Source organism: Botrytis sinoallii, assembly GCF_014898435.1.
Source record: "Botrytis sinoallii strain Bc 23 chromosome Unknown BSIN_010, whole genome shotgun sequence".
Lineage (NCBI taxonomy): Eukaryota > Fungi > Ascomycota > Leotiomycetes > Helotiales > Sclerotiniaceae > Botrytis > Botrytis sinoallii.
Window position 1 is genome coordinate 1,019,899 of NW_024066037.1, and position 16,063 is coordinate 1,035,961.

Consider the following 16,063-nt stretch of genomic DNA (forward strand, 5'->3'; position numbering starts at 1 on the left):
GAGATTTGTATTATAGTATAGAAGGGGGAGGAGGTTAACTGGGAGGTGTGGGCTGTAGGTAGATGGATAGATAGATAGGGGGAGTGAGCGAATGAAGAGAATTTTCTGTATTGAATGATTTTTTTTTAGAAGTGATTGTTACTGATGTTTGGAATATTGATAGGGATGCAGACTATGAAAGGGAGGGGGAAGGGGGGTTGAGATGAAATTGATATCTTGAAGGTCTCTCATGTCTACTCGTTGTTTGTATATGAAGTTTAATTTTGTTCAGCCAAAGCACTAATTTATAATTCATATCTCCCGTTTTTGAGAACTACGATCTCTTCGCCTCCTATTTTAATATACGTATAACTTTTCATTGTTGGGCGAGAAAACCGCCAGTAAGAATTATTGTATTTTTATTTTTATTTTTCTCTCTTCTAATCTTTTCGTTATGAATGAGGGTGGGAGGGTAGGTATACCAACTAATAAGATGTTCAAAATAATTATTAGTTTATACTAACTATCTAGCTGGTGGTTTAAATGCTCTGGAGTTGAGGAATGGGTACTATCGGTGCTAAGGCTCGAAAGTAACAATGCCGAAATCTTCAGATGTGCAACAATTGAGTGAACCTTGAATAAATGCCTTGAAGAAACTAAGAGAATGGATTTTTAGAGTATTTGGACGCTAAAATAAAGACGGCGTAGCTTGACTTTGTGCTCTTACTTAGATATTATTAGCTCGTGAAGATCTAGGAGGGGTCGCTCTACCCAACGCCGGAATGCTTAGACTGTGTACCGAGCCTAGTTTTCTTTGTAAATAGTCCTCAGATATCAGGAAGACTACAACTACCTACCGAGTCTGTCCACCTAATAGGCATCTACATGCCTCGGGATTATTCAAATCCCATCATCGGATAGTATATCCTCATTTCATATTCTCAAAGTATAGTATCCCCTCATGTTCATGGGAAAGATCAGCTAGAATTGATAACCCACCCACCTGCGTTAATACAATGCATACTCCACAAATGGACACCCTTCAAGCCTTTTAATCAGTCAACCCGAACCAGGTAAAATATCACTATGGCACGATCAATCAATTGCATCGCATAGTTTCGATTATTATCTCTTTTTGCTATCTGTTTTACTTTATCGCAGGTTTTCCATTCCTTTCTATCGTCATTTGCTTGCTTGCATTTCATTTGATTCCTGTCTTGATTCATGCAATTCACTGTTTCGTAGCTGTTCCCGCAATTCAATAAACTTCGTTTGCTCTCCAACCAGTTCCCCTCAGCCTTGCCGACAACGCAATTGTGTTGCATTCGTCCTGTTTGTTTCGCGCCCAACTAGTTCAGCTACTACTCTGCGATCCTTTCGGGCTACCGACATATGGGCATCCATACATCTTTCTTATCTTCGAAAAACAATTCGTTTAGACGTACAGAATACCCTGCCTTCAAAGACGTAGCTGTCCGTCTGCACGAAACGGCGCGAAACCCAATCAAGACATATGTAATTTTGAATTGGGGACTGCAAACGCGCAAAGCGAAGGTTTTTTAATATATGGGGAAGGGAGGGAAAGCACTTGCGCTTGGCACATACTTGTCAGGAGAATACTCGCACAATGTCTGCGGTACCGAGGACACCAAGTTTGGCAGACAGATTCGGGAAGAGCAGCAACACAGATGGAATCAATCATATTCTTGAGGGTCGCAATTTTAAATGGGACTTGAGGCTTCCGGTGAACAAGATCGAGTCACCCCAGCAGCGACAATTAAAATGTAAATCGGAAGAGGAGGAATGTGTCAATAAGATTGTGGCCCGAATCAGGTTCCTCTATTATAAGGACAAAGGTGGACTGCTCGATGCTCTTGAAACATTCGATGCGCAAGCTCACAAGCTATATGGTGGGTGGGTATTAAAGTTAATGCTGATCGAGGCGTTTTACCTGACAAGACTCGCCATAGGCCACGTCCAATAACATCCGACGAAAGAAGGAAATTACAAGAGGAATTTTTGAGAGTTCTAAATCTCAAATACGCAATCACAGCAAGTCGTTCACACCAAGATAGTTCATCGAAAGCTTACACGTCTCTCCGCTCAGCTGGGGAAACACCAAAGCCTGACGACAGTCCTCTTCCTTTTCCGCTCAGCTCCGCTAGGAAAAACGAAGGCAAGCATCGCCTAGAACCGTTTCCTAGTATTAATCCCAGCATGAAAAAGGCGAAAGGGCCGGCGACCAAGTCGTCAGGCCACGAAGGTCTCTCTAACCCTCCATTGCCGCGATGGAACGTATCAAAGTCCCAATTTACAGATACGGATCAATACAAAACGGTGCCTCTGAAAGATGATGGAAACTCAAATGGGAATACAAGTTTTACGACAAATGCATCGACCATATTCTCACAGGGGTGTAGTAGCACTCTCGTTAACACCCAAGCTACCGAGCCAGAACCGGAGCCCATCATGAAGTTACGGATAGAACCCCACTCATTGGATGATCAAGGGCCAAGAACACAAAGTTCTGATTTCGGTAGTAGTTTTGATGCTATTGAAGCCGAGAGGGTGTGCCAAGTGATGGAAAGTTTTGGTACCAATATGCCGTCGCAAGCTGGACCTCAGTTTGATATGGCTGATGGTATGTTTGATGACACGGAGGAGGAATCAGCCGATGAGATATTCAAGCAGATCATGAATGACACAAATCAAAGAGAAACAGAGAAGTGCTTGAATGAAGTTCTACGTAAGTTTACCTAATGCTTTTTGACATTGCGACTCAGGCTCAAGGTTGCTGATATTTCACTGTAGCAATATTACCGCATTGCCTGAAAAAGGCTCCCTTCTTTGTCAGTTATGAAATTACTCGCGTGTTTCTCTTCGTCGAGGTTTCGATGGCCGAATTCACCTTGCCATACACTAAAGAGTGGGAACAATATGATAAACTCTGGAATATGTTGAAAGCACTTCCGGTTCTTCAGGCTAAAAAGTTTCCGGAAAGATGTGCAGCCGATGTTTGGGAGGTTGCTATGAAAGGATACATTCGAGGTTTTAATGGAGTGGTCTTTACCGCTGCTTTGCTCGAAAACAAAAAGGAGTCGAGACCCCTGCTCTCCTTTCAGCTGAAACCTATGAGATTGGATTTGACTCACCGTCTCGAACGAAAATTCGGTAGTGATAGGTTTTTTGAAATTGCGATACCCGACTTGGGGAGTAGAAGAAAGAGTTCCGCGATGGCAAAAGTAGATCCTGATGCATGGAACGCTTTGAAATCTTGGCTGGTGAATGGAGATCATCAAATTTTGGGTAGAACTTACAAATCATATTTTGTCAAGTGCGGCGAAAGAAAGAAGAAGAGCACTTTGAAGTCAGATGCTGAGGAGGATAGTTTTGCCTTACCCTATCGTGCCTTTCTCTTTGCGACTGATGGCCATGGCTTCTTCAAGGGAAGTAGAACGAGAAATCCCACTCCAAATTTCCTTGTTCGTATGACAGTTGATGAACTTCTGAATAGTATCAGACCGACTTCAGAGAATGATCATCAACCATACATGAAGCTGTTTGCGAGAACCGCTTTGGTTGTCTCTAGGAATCGAGCAACTGTTACCATTGAAGAGACTCAGATTCGTCGCAAAGAGGATATCAGAAACCCGGATAGAAATGATTCCAGCAAGACTTACGTTATGACAGATGGTGCTGGTAGAATGTCATTAGCTTTAGCCAGAAAGATAGTTCTCAAACTCGAGTTGTCATACATACCATCAGCATTTCAGGGCAGATTTGGTGAAGCAAAAGGCCTTTGGGTTGTTGATCGTACCCAGGATATCGAAAATGATTGGATTGAGTTATATGGTGAACAATGCAAATGGAAACGTGGAAAAAAGGGCAGCCAAGATTTTGATCATCCTTCCCATCGCACCTTTGAAGTTGTGGGACACTCTGCTCCTTTAAAGACGGCCGATCTAAATACTCAGCTTCTTCCAATTCTCATGCATCAAGCCACAAATCCAAAGAAGATGGAAAATGCAATCGTGGATGCATTGAAAGAAGGGTTAAAACAATCGTTGGAAGAACTGAGAAGCGCTTTGAATTCTCCTCAAGAACTTCGTTGTTGGAATCGGCTCACAAATTCTTCTCTCCAAGACAGGGTCAAGAATGGTACTCTTCAATGGCTTGGAGGTTTACCAGCAAAGCATGAAGATAAACTTAGTGTACTTCTTGATGCTGGTTTTGATCCCCGAAGACTACAGTTTGTCATGGACTTGGTTAAAAAAGCTTTCGATATGAAATGTGCGGAATTGAAAGAACGCCTCAATATCACTGTTGCGAAATCTACCAAAGTGTACATGGTTCCAGACTTTTGGGGTGTTTTGGAGCCCAATGAGGTTCATTTGGATTTCTCAAGTTTTGTGGACAATGAGACTGGATTGTCTGATACTCAACTGGAAAATATCGATGTACTCGTTGCTAGAAACCCTGCTCATTATCCTAGCGATATTCAACGCGTCACTGCAGTTAACAAACACGAATTGAGGCATCTTAAAGATGTTATCGTCTTCTCTACTAAAGGTTATCCAGCCCTAGCCGATAAATTATCAGGTGGTGATTATGATGGAGATATTGCATGGGTTTGTTGGGATCGTGCTATTGTTGAAAGTTTCGCTAACGCGACTGTTCCCAAAGTTCCGGATCTTGTCAAAGAGGGTTACATTGAGCAAGACAAAACTACTTACGCACAGTTGACCAAGGGCTCTTCTGATCCTACGAACAAATTTCTGAATGCTAGCTTTGACTTCAATATGTGTCAAAGTTTGCTGGGTCAATGTACGGCTTGGAAGGAATCGATTGAGTACAAGATTGGTGATCTTAATAAGCCTGAAATCACATTTTTGGCAACTTTGCTTAGCAATTTGGTTGATCAGGGAAAGCAAGGTTATATTTTCTCGGAGAAGCACCTTCTCAGAGTTAAGAATTACATAAAGGAAAGTGTGGGTGTACCTCGCATTCCAGCATACAAGGTCAAAAATTTAAGTGAAAGGCAAAAGCTCACAAATCACATTCTTGATAAAATGACGAGTGTGGTTGAGGTACAAACTGACAAATTTCTTGATGAGCTTCGCAAAAGCATCAGTCCTCCTCCACCTCAATATGATTCCAGCTTGGCTCAATTCTACAAGGATCAAAGAGTCAAGGCAAAAGTGAGGGTGGGTGAAGATGTGACTTTGGAGGAAATCGAAATAGCAGCGGAATGGAAACTTCTTCTCGATCAATTGGATGAGGATATCGCTAGAGTTAAGAACAAATGGAATGGTTCTTTCAGAAGAACACCATCTAAGAGATTTCATTCTGATGATGACGAATCCCGACCAGATTTTGCACCGATTCGAGATTCATGCTTTGAAGATTTCTGCGAGATCAAACCTCTCCCAAGCAGCAAATTGATTCCAGCATGGCCAGATCAAGATACTGAATCGAAATCGGGAACATGGGCACTTCTGAGAGCGAGTGCTCTTTATGCCACATACGAACCGAGGAAAAATTATAGCGATAGGATATCGACATTTCCGTGGTGGATGGCGGGATTGCAGCTTGCGTTGATTAAATCGAAACAGAATGGACAGGTTCCCATGGCGGGGTGTATGTATGCGATGTTGAAGGCGAATACGGGGTTTGTGAAACAGTTGAGGGGGTATGAGGGGGTGGGGATGGGGATGGGAATGGGGTCAGATGTTGAGATGGGGAGTTTGGATGAGGAGGAAAGTGAGATTGAGATTGAGAATAAGAGTGAATTTGAGTTTGGGTTTGATGATGATGATGATTTTTTTCATGAGTTTTGAGAGGGAGAGGAGGGAATCAACTGGGTAACTATCTTATGGCTTTATATCTTTAGGGATATTTGGTTAAATTGGCGATGGAGGATGGAGTGGAGGAGTGAGGGGTTGAAGGGGTCGAAGGAATGGAAGTAATGTGATGCGTGAGTCTAAGTGATTCATCTTTGGAATACGGGATAAACTGAAGAGTTTGAAAGCAGGATCTATTAATGTTGGATATGTATTTAATAAAGGAAGGATTGAATATGGCGTTTTTTTTGTTCTCATTCTAGCATAGAGACTGGGATGGGGGTTTGTTAGTTTGTTAGTTTGTTGGTTAGTTGGTTGGAGGATACCCATTGTTTTTTGGATGTTTTTTTGGATGTATTTTTGGATGTTTTTTGGATGTATGTGTGGTATTGAGAATTCATTTTATGATTTTTGATTTATGATTTTGGGATTGGAGTTTTGGGATTGAGAATTGTGATTGGAAGTAAATGTCAAGTTGAGGGGGTTTGGATGCTTGTGTGTGTGTGTGTGTATATGCTAGTATCATAATCTGATATATAGTAGGTTTGGGATTTTATTGGAGGAGGTATTGGGAATTGTATGGTATTGTGTGGTATTGTATAATGAATACCTATCTACCTATCTAGGTACCTACCTCATGTTTATATTCAAGCCTATCAAACTCGGTATCTGAGAGTGTAGAAGGAGAATGGTGGAATGATGAAATGATGAGATGGTGAGATGGTGGAATGGTAGATCTGATCTGACCTGATCTTCAAAGTGTGGGATGGGATAGAAGAGAAGTAAAGGGAAAAAAGGAAAGGAATTTTTGGAAAGAAAAGGAAAGTAATAAGTTGAGTGAGTGAGTAATGCAATAGTATGTATGAAATGTATGTATAAATTTATATATATTCATAAACTACTAGGTACTTCTAATCTGAAGTTGAAGTTGATGATGATGTTAATATTGAGATTAAGATTAATATTAAGGTTTATATAGAGGTCTGTACGGAGGTCTGTACGGAGAATTATATTATTCTGTAATCGTAATAGGAAAGAGGAAAATAAAGCAAATATCTAGTAAGTCATTAGTTAGTATGTTAGATGAATAAGAAAGAAAGAATTGAGTTTGGGTGTTTGTATAGGAGTTGGGGAGTGGGGAGGTGGGGAGTTGGGGAGTGAGGAGTTGGGAAGTTAGAGAATTAAGGAGTTGGGGAGTTGAGGAGTTGAGGTGTGTAGAGATGGTTGGGGTATGGTAGGTAGGGAGGGAGGGAGGGAGGGAGGGAGGTATGGATAGCTATAGGTAGGTAGATATTTAGGCAGATATTAGATAAATAGGTTACAGGTATTTAAGACTTATATTTTGATGTATAGGAGATAGGAGATGGGAGATGGGAAATGGGAAATGGGAAATGGGAAATGAGAGATGAAACTTGAAACTTGAGATTTGAGATTTGAAAGATTGAGAGTTAGTGAGGGGGGTGGATTATACTGTCGAGGCTGTTTATTGGTGAGGAGGGGGTTGTTTTTTATACTAGTGTTATATGATGTTATACTATATTATATTGTATGATGTAGTAGATGTGATGGTTATGCTATATATGATTTGAGGGGGGGGTTATGGGATGATTAGAGTAGTTATAATTTATATGGGATGATAATAAGAGTCTCTCTCTACTTTATACTCTACTTTATACTCTCTTCTACTATACTCTTAAATTTAAAATCCAAAATTCTTATGATTGATTGATTGATTTAATTTAACGTCCCGCTTTAGTCCATGACTATATAAGACGGCTAGGCCATAAGGGCACTAGCGAGTAACTTTTGAAATATATAATGGGGATGGAATATTGGGGGAAGTGAAAACAAATACTGGGGTATATTGCTTATTATTGTATGTAGTTCATATAATAGGTTTTGAAGAGGGTTTTACTCTTCTCTTTCTTCTCTTTCATCTCTTTCCTCTCTCTCCTCTTTCCTCTTTTGTATCTCTTCTTCTATTTCTCTAATTGCTCTTTCTCCTTCGCTTATTGAATCTATTTCTTTAACTATTTCGTTTTGAATTTCGGCTCTAGCTAGATGCCAGGTCCTTGTAGCAATTTAGTAGTATTGATGAAGTTGATTGCTAGTTCGATGCCTATTTTCGTATATAATAGGAATTGTAGATTGGTTTGAGATATTGGTAGGTTTTTGAAGATTTCTTTCCTTTCTTTTCTGTATATCGGGTATCCAATCAAAAGGTGGGCAGTAGTTTCGATATTGTTGTAGATACATTTATTATTAGAAAGCTTAAATCGATATAGGTAGGACTTGATATAACTATGGCCAATTTTGAGTTAAAAGAAGGTGTTAGTGGTATTTCGCTTGGTGCTTTTCGGTAGCTTGATTTTGGAGCTAATTTTCCATGAGAAGAGTTTCGAATAGGTTGTATCGGATTGATTCGGTCTGGATTTATATTGATTGAGAGTCTTTAGTTATTGATCGGAATCGTATTCTTTAATTATTATGTTAAGTAGCCTTATACTAGTTTCGCTTGAAGTGGTCTGTATTGAAGTTGCCTCTTTTGCTAATTTATTCCGCTATTTCGTCCAAAATTCTTATATCTTTATATCTTTATATCTTTATACTCTTATTTAATACTTTTACAAATTCTAGAGTATTAATAATAAATATACATAAATATATCCTATCCTCTCCTCTTCTCTCCTCTCTACTAAAAAAACCCTCAAAACAATTGTAACGGAATAAGAGAAATATTCATCTTCCCTCCCCAATACCCACCTACCTAGCCTCTACTCCGTAGAAACACTCACTGATAGCCCTGGAGTACCTAGATAGTAACAACAACTCCAATTACATCGCATAACCCGGAAACCGAAATACGGAAACCAAACCCCCGAAAAACGGAGTTGATTACTATAGTACCTAGATATGAATACCATAGATTTCCCGGATCGGTATTTGTAGATTGTACTGTAGATCATGTGAGTGAGACTTTTTACTGTTGGTGCATAGGTATCCATGATTGGTATGGATGCCCTACGATAAGTCTAAGGTGCTTAGGTTACTTGCTTGTGGCGTGCAGTGCTATGGTGCTGAGGACCTTGGGAGATGGATGGATGGATGGATGGATGCTTTTAGTGCTGTAGGTAGTGCTGTAGGTAGGTAGTTGGTAAATCTTTAGTGAATAATTAGTAAATAATTAGTAAATACTTAGTAAATATTTAGTAAATATGCAGGACATTCGGCGTGGCGGGGTTGGATTATTATCCGTTGGTAGATACGGAGTAGATGGTTTGGAGGGTTGATTGAATTCATTTGACTTGATTTGGTGGACTCGAGGTGGATTGGTTGATTGGTTGATTGATTGATTGATTGATTGATTGATTGATTGATTGATTGATTGATTGATTGATTGATTGATTGATTGATTGATTGATAAATCAAAAGGGAGAGAAAGTAGAATTAATTCCACAATTACCGGTATTACATAGGTAGGCATCTTATCATATCATATCAAACAAATCAAACAAATCAAACGCATCATTACATAAACAAGTAGTGGTACCATACAATACTCGTGTTCTGGAAATAGAATGACGTAGTACAGAGGAAGATGATTGAATACTCTGTAGATTCATGTGGGAAGAGTAAGATGATTTGGATTGGTTGGGAGAGGGAGTTGGAAATGTTTTGAGGGATGAGGGATGAGGGATGATTGATGATTGATGATTGAAATGTCTACCTAATAACCTATCAGTGGGTTCAGAAAAAGGCCAAGGAATATAAAAAGTGTACGGAGCTTGGTGAGATGTGAGGATGTGAGGATGTGAGGATGTTGTAACGAACGAGTGGTCGAAATACGAGTTGAGGTTATGAGACATGTGAAATTGGGATGGGGAGATGGATGGGGGTGATGGATAGATAGATAGGGGAGGAGGGGAGGATAGAGAGATTGATGGAAATGGTGATGAAGATAAAGATGGAGAGACTTTGAAAGAATGAATTAAAATCATCTATAAGAGAGAGAGAAAGAGAAAGGAAGGAAGAAAGATTTCAATCAATACTTCGTATTTGATATAAAGTACCCTTTCCCTTTGTACTTACCTCCATCCTTTGCCTCCTTAAAGGATGGATGGAATCCCAACTGAGACCTCTTTGAAGAATACTAGGTACCTACTTAAATTGGCAATTTTATCAGTCTAGATGAGATAAGATAACGTCTCTCGTCAAGATATACAAGATATACAAGATATACAAGATATTCATCAATCAACAATTCAAGAATGATATCTGTCGAGAGATCTGATTAATATATATAGAGATGATGTAGAGAAGAGTACTGATGATTTATATATGTTGAATATTGAGGATTGAAAACTTGTTGAGAAATTCTATATATAGATTTACTTGGACATGTATCGTAGTAGATATGCTAGGTGAGGTAACTACCTCGTACTTATGCAAGTCACAGGAAGTCCGAGGATAAGCTATTTTGGTTAGTTGTTGGTAGTGTTGGTATTGTTGATAGTGTTGGCTTATTGAGGAGAAGGGTAACCCCTTCTAATATTGGGTAGGTGGAAGCCTTATTACTTAGGCAATACTTCACTCTTTTTACTCTTCAAAGTACTAGGTAACCTTTCATTTCAATCTTCACTTGTCACATTTTTGATCACCTTTCACTCTTCAAAGTAACCTTTCATTTCAATCTTCACTTGTCACTTCTCAAACCTTAACTCTTAAATAACCTTTCACCCTTCACTCGTCACTCTTTATTACTTTTCATCTTCACCCTTCACTTCTCAAACCTTAACCTTCACTCTCAACCTTAACCCTTATTAATCCTTAATCATTGATTGACCTTCTTTAAACCTTCTTCCACCAATGCAATGCCAGTGCCACACCACACACATCATTCCATTACATTATCCCAACCTAGGATACGGTACCTTGATCTACCCTCCAATGAAATTCCATCATTCCTGATCCTTCTCCACTTTTCTCTTTTGAGTTTTGGTTCTCGAATCCATCATTCGGTCATCTGTATCTCCATCTCCATCTGTATGTGTGTGTGTGTGTGTGTGTGCACTGTGTTGTGTTTGTCTTGTGTGTCTTGCTTTTTTTTTTCTTTCGTTTTTTGCCTGAGCCTTGAGCCTTGAGCCTTGGAGTGAACCCACATCAGACCCTTCCTATGTAACCTAACCTTCCTAGTAGCATTAAACAAAATTTATTCTCTTTCTCTCTTTCATATTCATTCATCCCTCCCTCATTTCCATCTCCATTTCCATTTCCATCCCCATTCCCCTCGTTCCAAATTATCAACGGTACTTTCGTTAAGATCAACAATAAATCAACAATCTAAAACATTAAGATTGTTCTTTTCCTATTTTACGAAATATTCAACGGCAAATCACATTCACATCCACATCATCCACATCATCCACGTCCATACTCATACACACACACACACACACACACACACACACACACACACACTCACACTCACATTCACACTCTCGCTCATACCGATTACCCAAAAATCAAACTTTCTTCATCTATTTGCGACATTTCCACACAATTCTGCCAAGTTTACCAATCAATCAGTAACAAGACTTTAAACATACCATCCACACAACAAAAACCTATTCCAAAGACTGAATACAATTTTCTTTTCATTCCTCCATCTACCTCAACAAAATCTTTCGTTTGACACCTGGGAATAACGATCGATCTTCTCACACAATGTATTCCCGGTCATTAAGATTATTGTCAGTATTGGCAATCATCTTCGCCATTGCCCAAGCCGGTTGGATTGATCGTGGCGTCTTTAATCGACGAGCAGATAGTACCGGTGCCTTAACATCAGGAGGTGGAAGTAGTGCTGCCACCAGTGCCGGAGGAAGCGGAGCAGATACAGATACTACCACTTCAGCAGCACCAACAACATCTGCCACTCCAACCACATCAGCAGAGAAAACAAGTGAAACTTCAGCCACTACCTCAGCAGCACCCACAACTCCAACAACCACATCAGCAGCCCCTACAACTGCAGCTCCTACAACTTCTTCTGCAGCAACAACTCCCGTATCTGTTCCTGAAACGACATCTTCAGCAACCACACCAGCCCAAAACCACGGCCTGCTCAAACTACCGAAGATGCTCAAACTACTCAGACATCCGCGACTAAAACATCTAGCACCAAGAGTAGCAAGTCTTCTACATCTTCATCATCAACCGTTCCATCTACCACTTTCTCTGAAGTCACCATTACCCCATCCGCAACTCAAGTCGTCGTAACCGTCGTTTCAACATCAAGTGGAAGTACTATTACCTCGGAATACACTACCTCTACTACTCCTGCCGCATACACCACTACAACCGCTGTTCCCATTAGTGATTCTTCATCCTCCTCTTCCACGGGTATGTCAACCAAGACACGCAATACCGTTATTGGTGTCGTAGTTGGTATTGGTGGTGCCATTCTTCTCGGAGGATTATTCATCGTCGCATGGAGAATCTGGGGACGCAACAAGAAGGAAGATGAGAATGATGGATTGATGGGAGGTTACGATCCAGTATCTGCCGGTCACGAAATGAAGAATGAAGGTGGTGTTGCACCCAATCCTTTCCAAACTACTTTGGAAGGTTATCATCAACCTGGAAGAGGAAATGTTTCGGCAAACTTCTAAAGGATGATCTCCTGATTTTTTAGTTTTTGGGAGGACATTTTTTGTTTGTTTTTTTCATTATGAAACATCACTTCGCTGTATATGTCAGATGGATAAGGGTTTGCATTGCATTGCATGTATGTATGTATGCATGATGGATAGGAGATTGGAGTATATTGGCCAGCGAGTCAGAGATTATTCATCTCTTTTTTCTTTTTATTTATCACATTTTGCAATGGGGTATCTGGGTGGTGTGATATAGTGACGTTTTAGATGGAATGGAATTCCTCACTGGTAAACACCAACACATCATTAGCATTTTTATAGTTTGAGTTTTTGAGTTTTACAAAAAGCACTTGTATGCCTTCCATTCCTTTTTTTTACGGCCTGAAGTTATTACAGCGTTTATATATATTAATGGCATGGTGTTTTTTTGTATGTTTTGGGGAATTGTAGTTGGGGAATGAATGCATTGAGTGGATGGATGGATGGATGGATACCTTTGATGTATGTATGCGAGCGTGGATTGAGAGGGAGAGAGGGAGAGAGGGAGAGAGGGAGAGAGGGGGGGGTGAGTGGTGGAAATGAAAGTAAGAGTGAGCGTTGAGGAAATTTAGTTGGATACTAGATAGTTAGGTAGGTGGTTGATTAGGTAGGTGGTTGATTAGGTAGATGGGAGATTAGGTAGATAGGAGATGAAAAGAATACTTTTAATTTAATACGAATGAATGGTTTTTTGTGCTGTGGTATTATATTGTATTGTATTGTATTATATTATATAATATATAAAGGTTGATAGTATAAGTATTATAAAACATATTAAAAAGCGATCAAGCTTTCTTTATTTTTATTATTTAGACTAATTATATTATTATATTAATTGAAAATTTATACAAGTTAGTAAATTTCAGATGATAAAGGATTATATCATAAATGTAGTTTATTTTTAGCAAAATTTTTTATATTTAGCGAAATTTTTTATTTTTTTTTCTGTTTGGAAATATTATTCTAACTTGGGTATTTAGGATTTGTAGAGTTAATAAGCTTTGAAAACTTTGAAAGCTTTGAAAGCTTTTGAAATTTTTAAAACTTTGAAATTAGAAAAGATTAGGAATTTGAATAAAAGGATTCGAATAAAAGGATTTGGAATTCGATTTTTTGAGAAGGGGGGGGAAAAGTTAAATAAACTTAGGAAAAGAGAAGGAGGAAGAGAAGAGAGGTAGTATGAGAATTTTGGGAATTTTGTAAATAGTAGGGAATTATATTTATTTTATTTTTATTAAAAATGAGGTGAGGAAGATTTTTATATTATTGGTTTTGGGGGAGAGTGGAGGAGAGTAGAGGGGAGAGGGGGAGTAGAGGGGAGTAGAGGGAGTAGAGGGGAGTAGAGGGAGGAGGAGAGGGAGGAGGAGAGGAGAGGAGGAGAGGAATGAGAGAGGAGGCGAGGCGGAGAGGAGGAGCGGAGGAGGGAGGAGGAGGAGGAGGAGGAGAGGAGGAGAGGAGGAGAGGAGGCGAGGAGGAGGAGAGGAGGAGAGTAGAAATATTTTTTTAAGGGGGGAGGAGAGGAGGAGGGGTTTTGATGTATGTATGATTATTGGGGGCTGGACTAGGTAGGGTAGGTAGGTAGGTCGATAGGTAGGTAGATGTATTGTCTGTGTTTGATAGATGAATGAGTAGAGTTAAATAGGATGACTGGATGAAGTTGGGATAGAATGGATGGATTTGATAGGATGGATAGAGTTGATAGGATGGATTTGATCTATATTGAAGGTAGGTAGGTAGATGAAAATTAGTTAATAAATGAGAAATAGGGAAATATATATATATTTAGATAGGTAGGTAGGTACGGTACCTAGTAGATACTTTTTGGTTGTGTAGGTGAGGAGGAGATAGGAGGGGATGAAAAGAGAAGAGGGGATGAGAGGGGATGAGAGGGGGATGAGAGGGGATGAGAGGGGATGAGAGGGGATGAGAGGGGATGAGAGGGAGAAGGAGAGAGAGGGAGGAGAGAGAGGGGATATGAGGGATCTGGAGACGGAGGTGGAGGCGAAGGCGGGGGGATGTGGAGGCGGATGAGGGATGAGAAGAGAGCTTAGGATTAGATTGAGGGTATGTATTAGATGGATGTAAGTTTGAATAATAAATTTGCGATAAATAGCATAAATAATTGATTATCGATTTGTAGTATTTATTATCGGTAGTGATTCGCTTGATGATTTTATTCATTTATTATTCTTTATGATATCTTCCGTAAGCTTACCGCAAGCCTACCTTCAAGCCTTATCTATTATTATATTTAGTTATCTATGTTATTTTTTTATTTTTTTATTCCTCGATAATAATCCAGGTCCGATTACTGTGGTGTACCATACCGTCCTAGATAGAGTAAATTGAGTAATTAATAAGATAGATTACTTTTATGTAACGAGTGCAGTCGCATAAGTGTTTCGTACCTCGCATACGGAATGAGTTTTTCTGATGAGGGAGAGGAGAGTACGGGAGGAAAGGATGGGATGGGGAGGGGAGAGGAGAGACGGCTGGTTAGGAGGGGTTGTGTTGGATTTTGGGAGGAGAGATGGATGCTGATTGGTTGTATGGTGAAGTTGGCGGTCTCAGGTAGAGGGATTGTTTGAGGTTTGAGGTTGGGGGTTGAGGTTGGGGTTGGGGTTGGATCTTTACTGCACAGCTGTGATGTATCTAGAGTCTGTGACCTTTCTTTGCTTTAGGAGGCGCTGGAGGTTTGGATAATGTGGGTAAAAGAAGAAGAAAGGAAGGAGAAGGGAAGGGGGTTGCTTGTAACTTGTTTGAGAATTCGAACTGAGCGGTTAATTTTTTGAGGAGGGGAGGAGGGGAGGAGGGATTTAATTGTTTTGTCTTGATTGTTTTGTTGATCTGGGAATTGATCGATTGTTTTTTATTCATTTAGTTTTATTTATTTATCGATTTATCTATCTATCGATTTGTAAACTGGAATCGGAATTGCAATTGAAATATCTCAACGGCGCGATCGAAGTTTATCAATATCAATATCAATATCAACGATTTCTTACGACCTGGGATTCGAGAGTCAGAGGGAGAGGAAGAGTGACGATTTGAGTATACTAATTTTCATTTTTGGGAGGGAGAATAAATTTATAATTGGAGTTGAGTTGAGTTGAGTTGAGTTGAAGCAAGAGAAGGGAAGGGATTGAATGAGTGAGTGAGTGAGAGATTTGAGATTTTACGGAGGATTTCTATAAGCTCTTATATCTATTTGTTCATTTATTCGATTATTGGATTATTCGATTGAATCGATAAAGTTCATCGAGCTACGAATACAACCTTCCGTATACAAACACAAACACGAAGAGAAAAGGGAGGAGAAGAAATCGTTCCGAGGTCCTGAGAAAATTCGAATCGAATCAAATCGAATCAATTACGCCGGCTCGAAATCAAAATCGAATATAATCGCTGTACTTGCTGCATACGCACACTTGAGAAAATCTGCTGTTCTTGGACGTTGGATATATCTGAGAAAATAAGAATATATATCAACACATATCAGACATATACACCACAGGAATATACAAACACACCACACCACACCACAACACG

At 39.7% G+C, this 16,063-nt stretch overlaps 2 protein-coding genes across 2 annotated transcripts; both read left to right on the forward strand.

Moving 5' to 3' along the window:
• Positions 1–1,606: 1,606 nt before the first annotated feature.
• EAF02_006446 (uncharacterized protein) lies at positions 1,607–5,816 on the forward strand (the record flags this gene model as incomplete). Its single annotated transcript, XM_038902494.1, has 3 exons — positions 1,607–1,893; positions 1,950–2,725; positions 2,791–5,816. The coding sequence occupies 3 exons, from the start codon at positions 1,607–1,609 to the stop codon at positions 5,814–5,816; spliced, it is 4,089 nt and encodes a 1,362-aa protein (XP_038757714.1).
• Positions 5,817–11,543: 5,727 nt separating this feature from the next.
• Positions 11,544–12,490, forward strand: EAF02_006447 (uncharacterized protein; the record flags this gene model as incomplete). Its single annotated transcript, XM_038902495.1, has 2 exons — positions 11,544–11,885; positions 11,975–12,490. The coding sequence occupies 2 exons, from the start codon at positions 11,544–11,546 to the stop codon at positions 12,488–12,490; spliced, it is 858 nt and encodes a 285-aa protein (XP_038757715.1).
• Between the last annotated feature and the right edge of the window lie 3,573 nt (positions 12,491–16,063).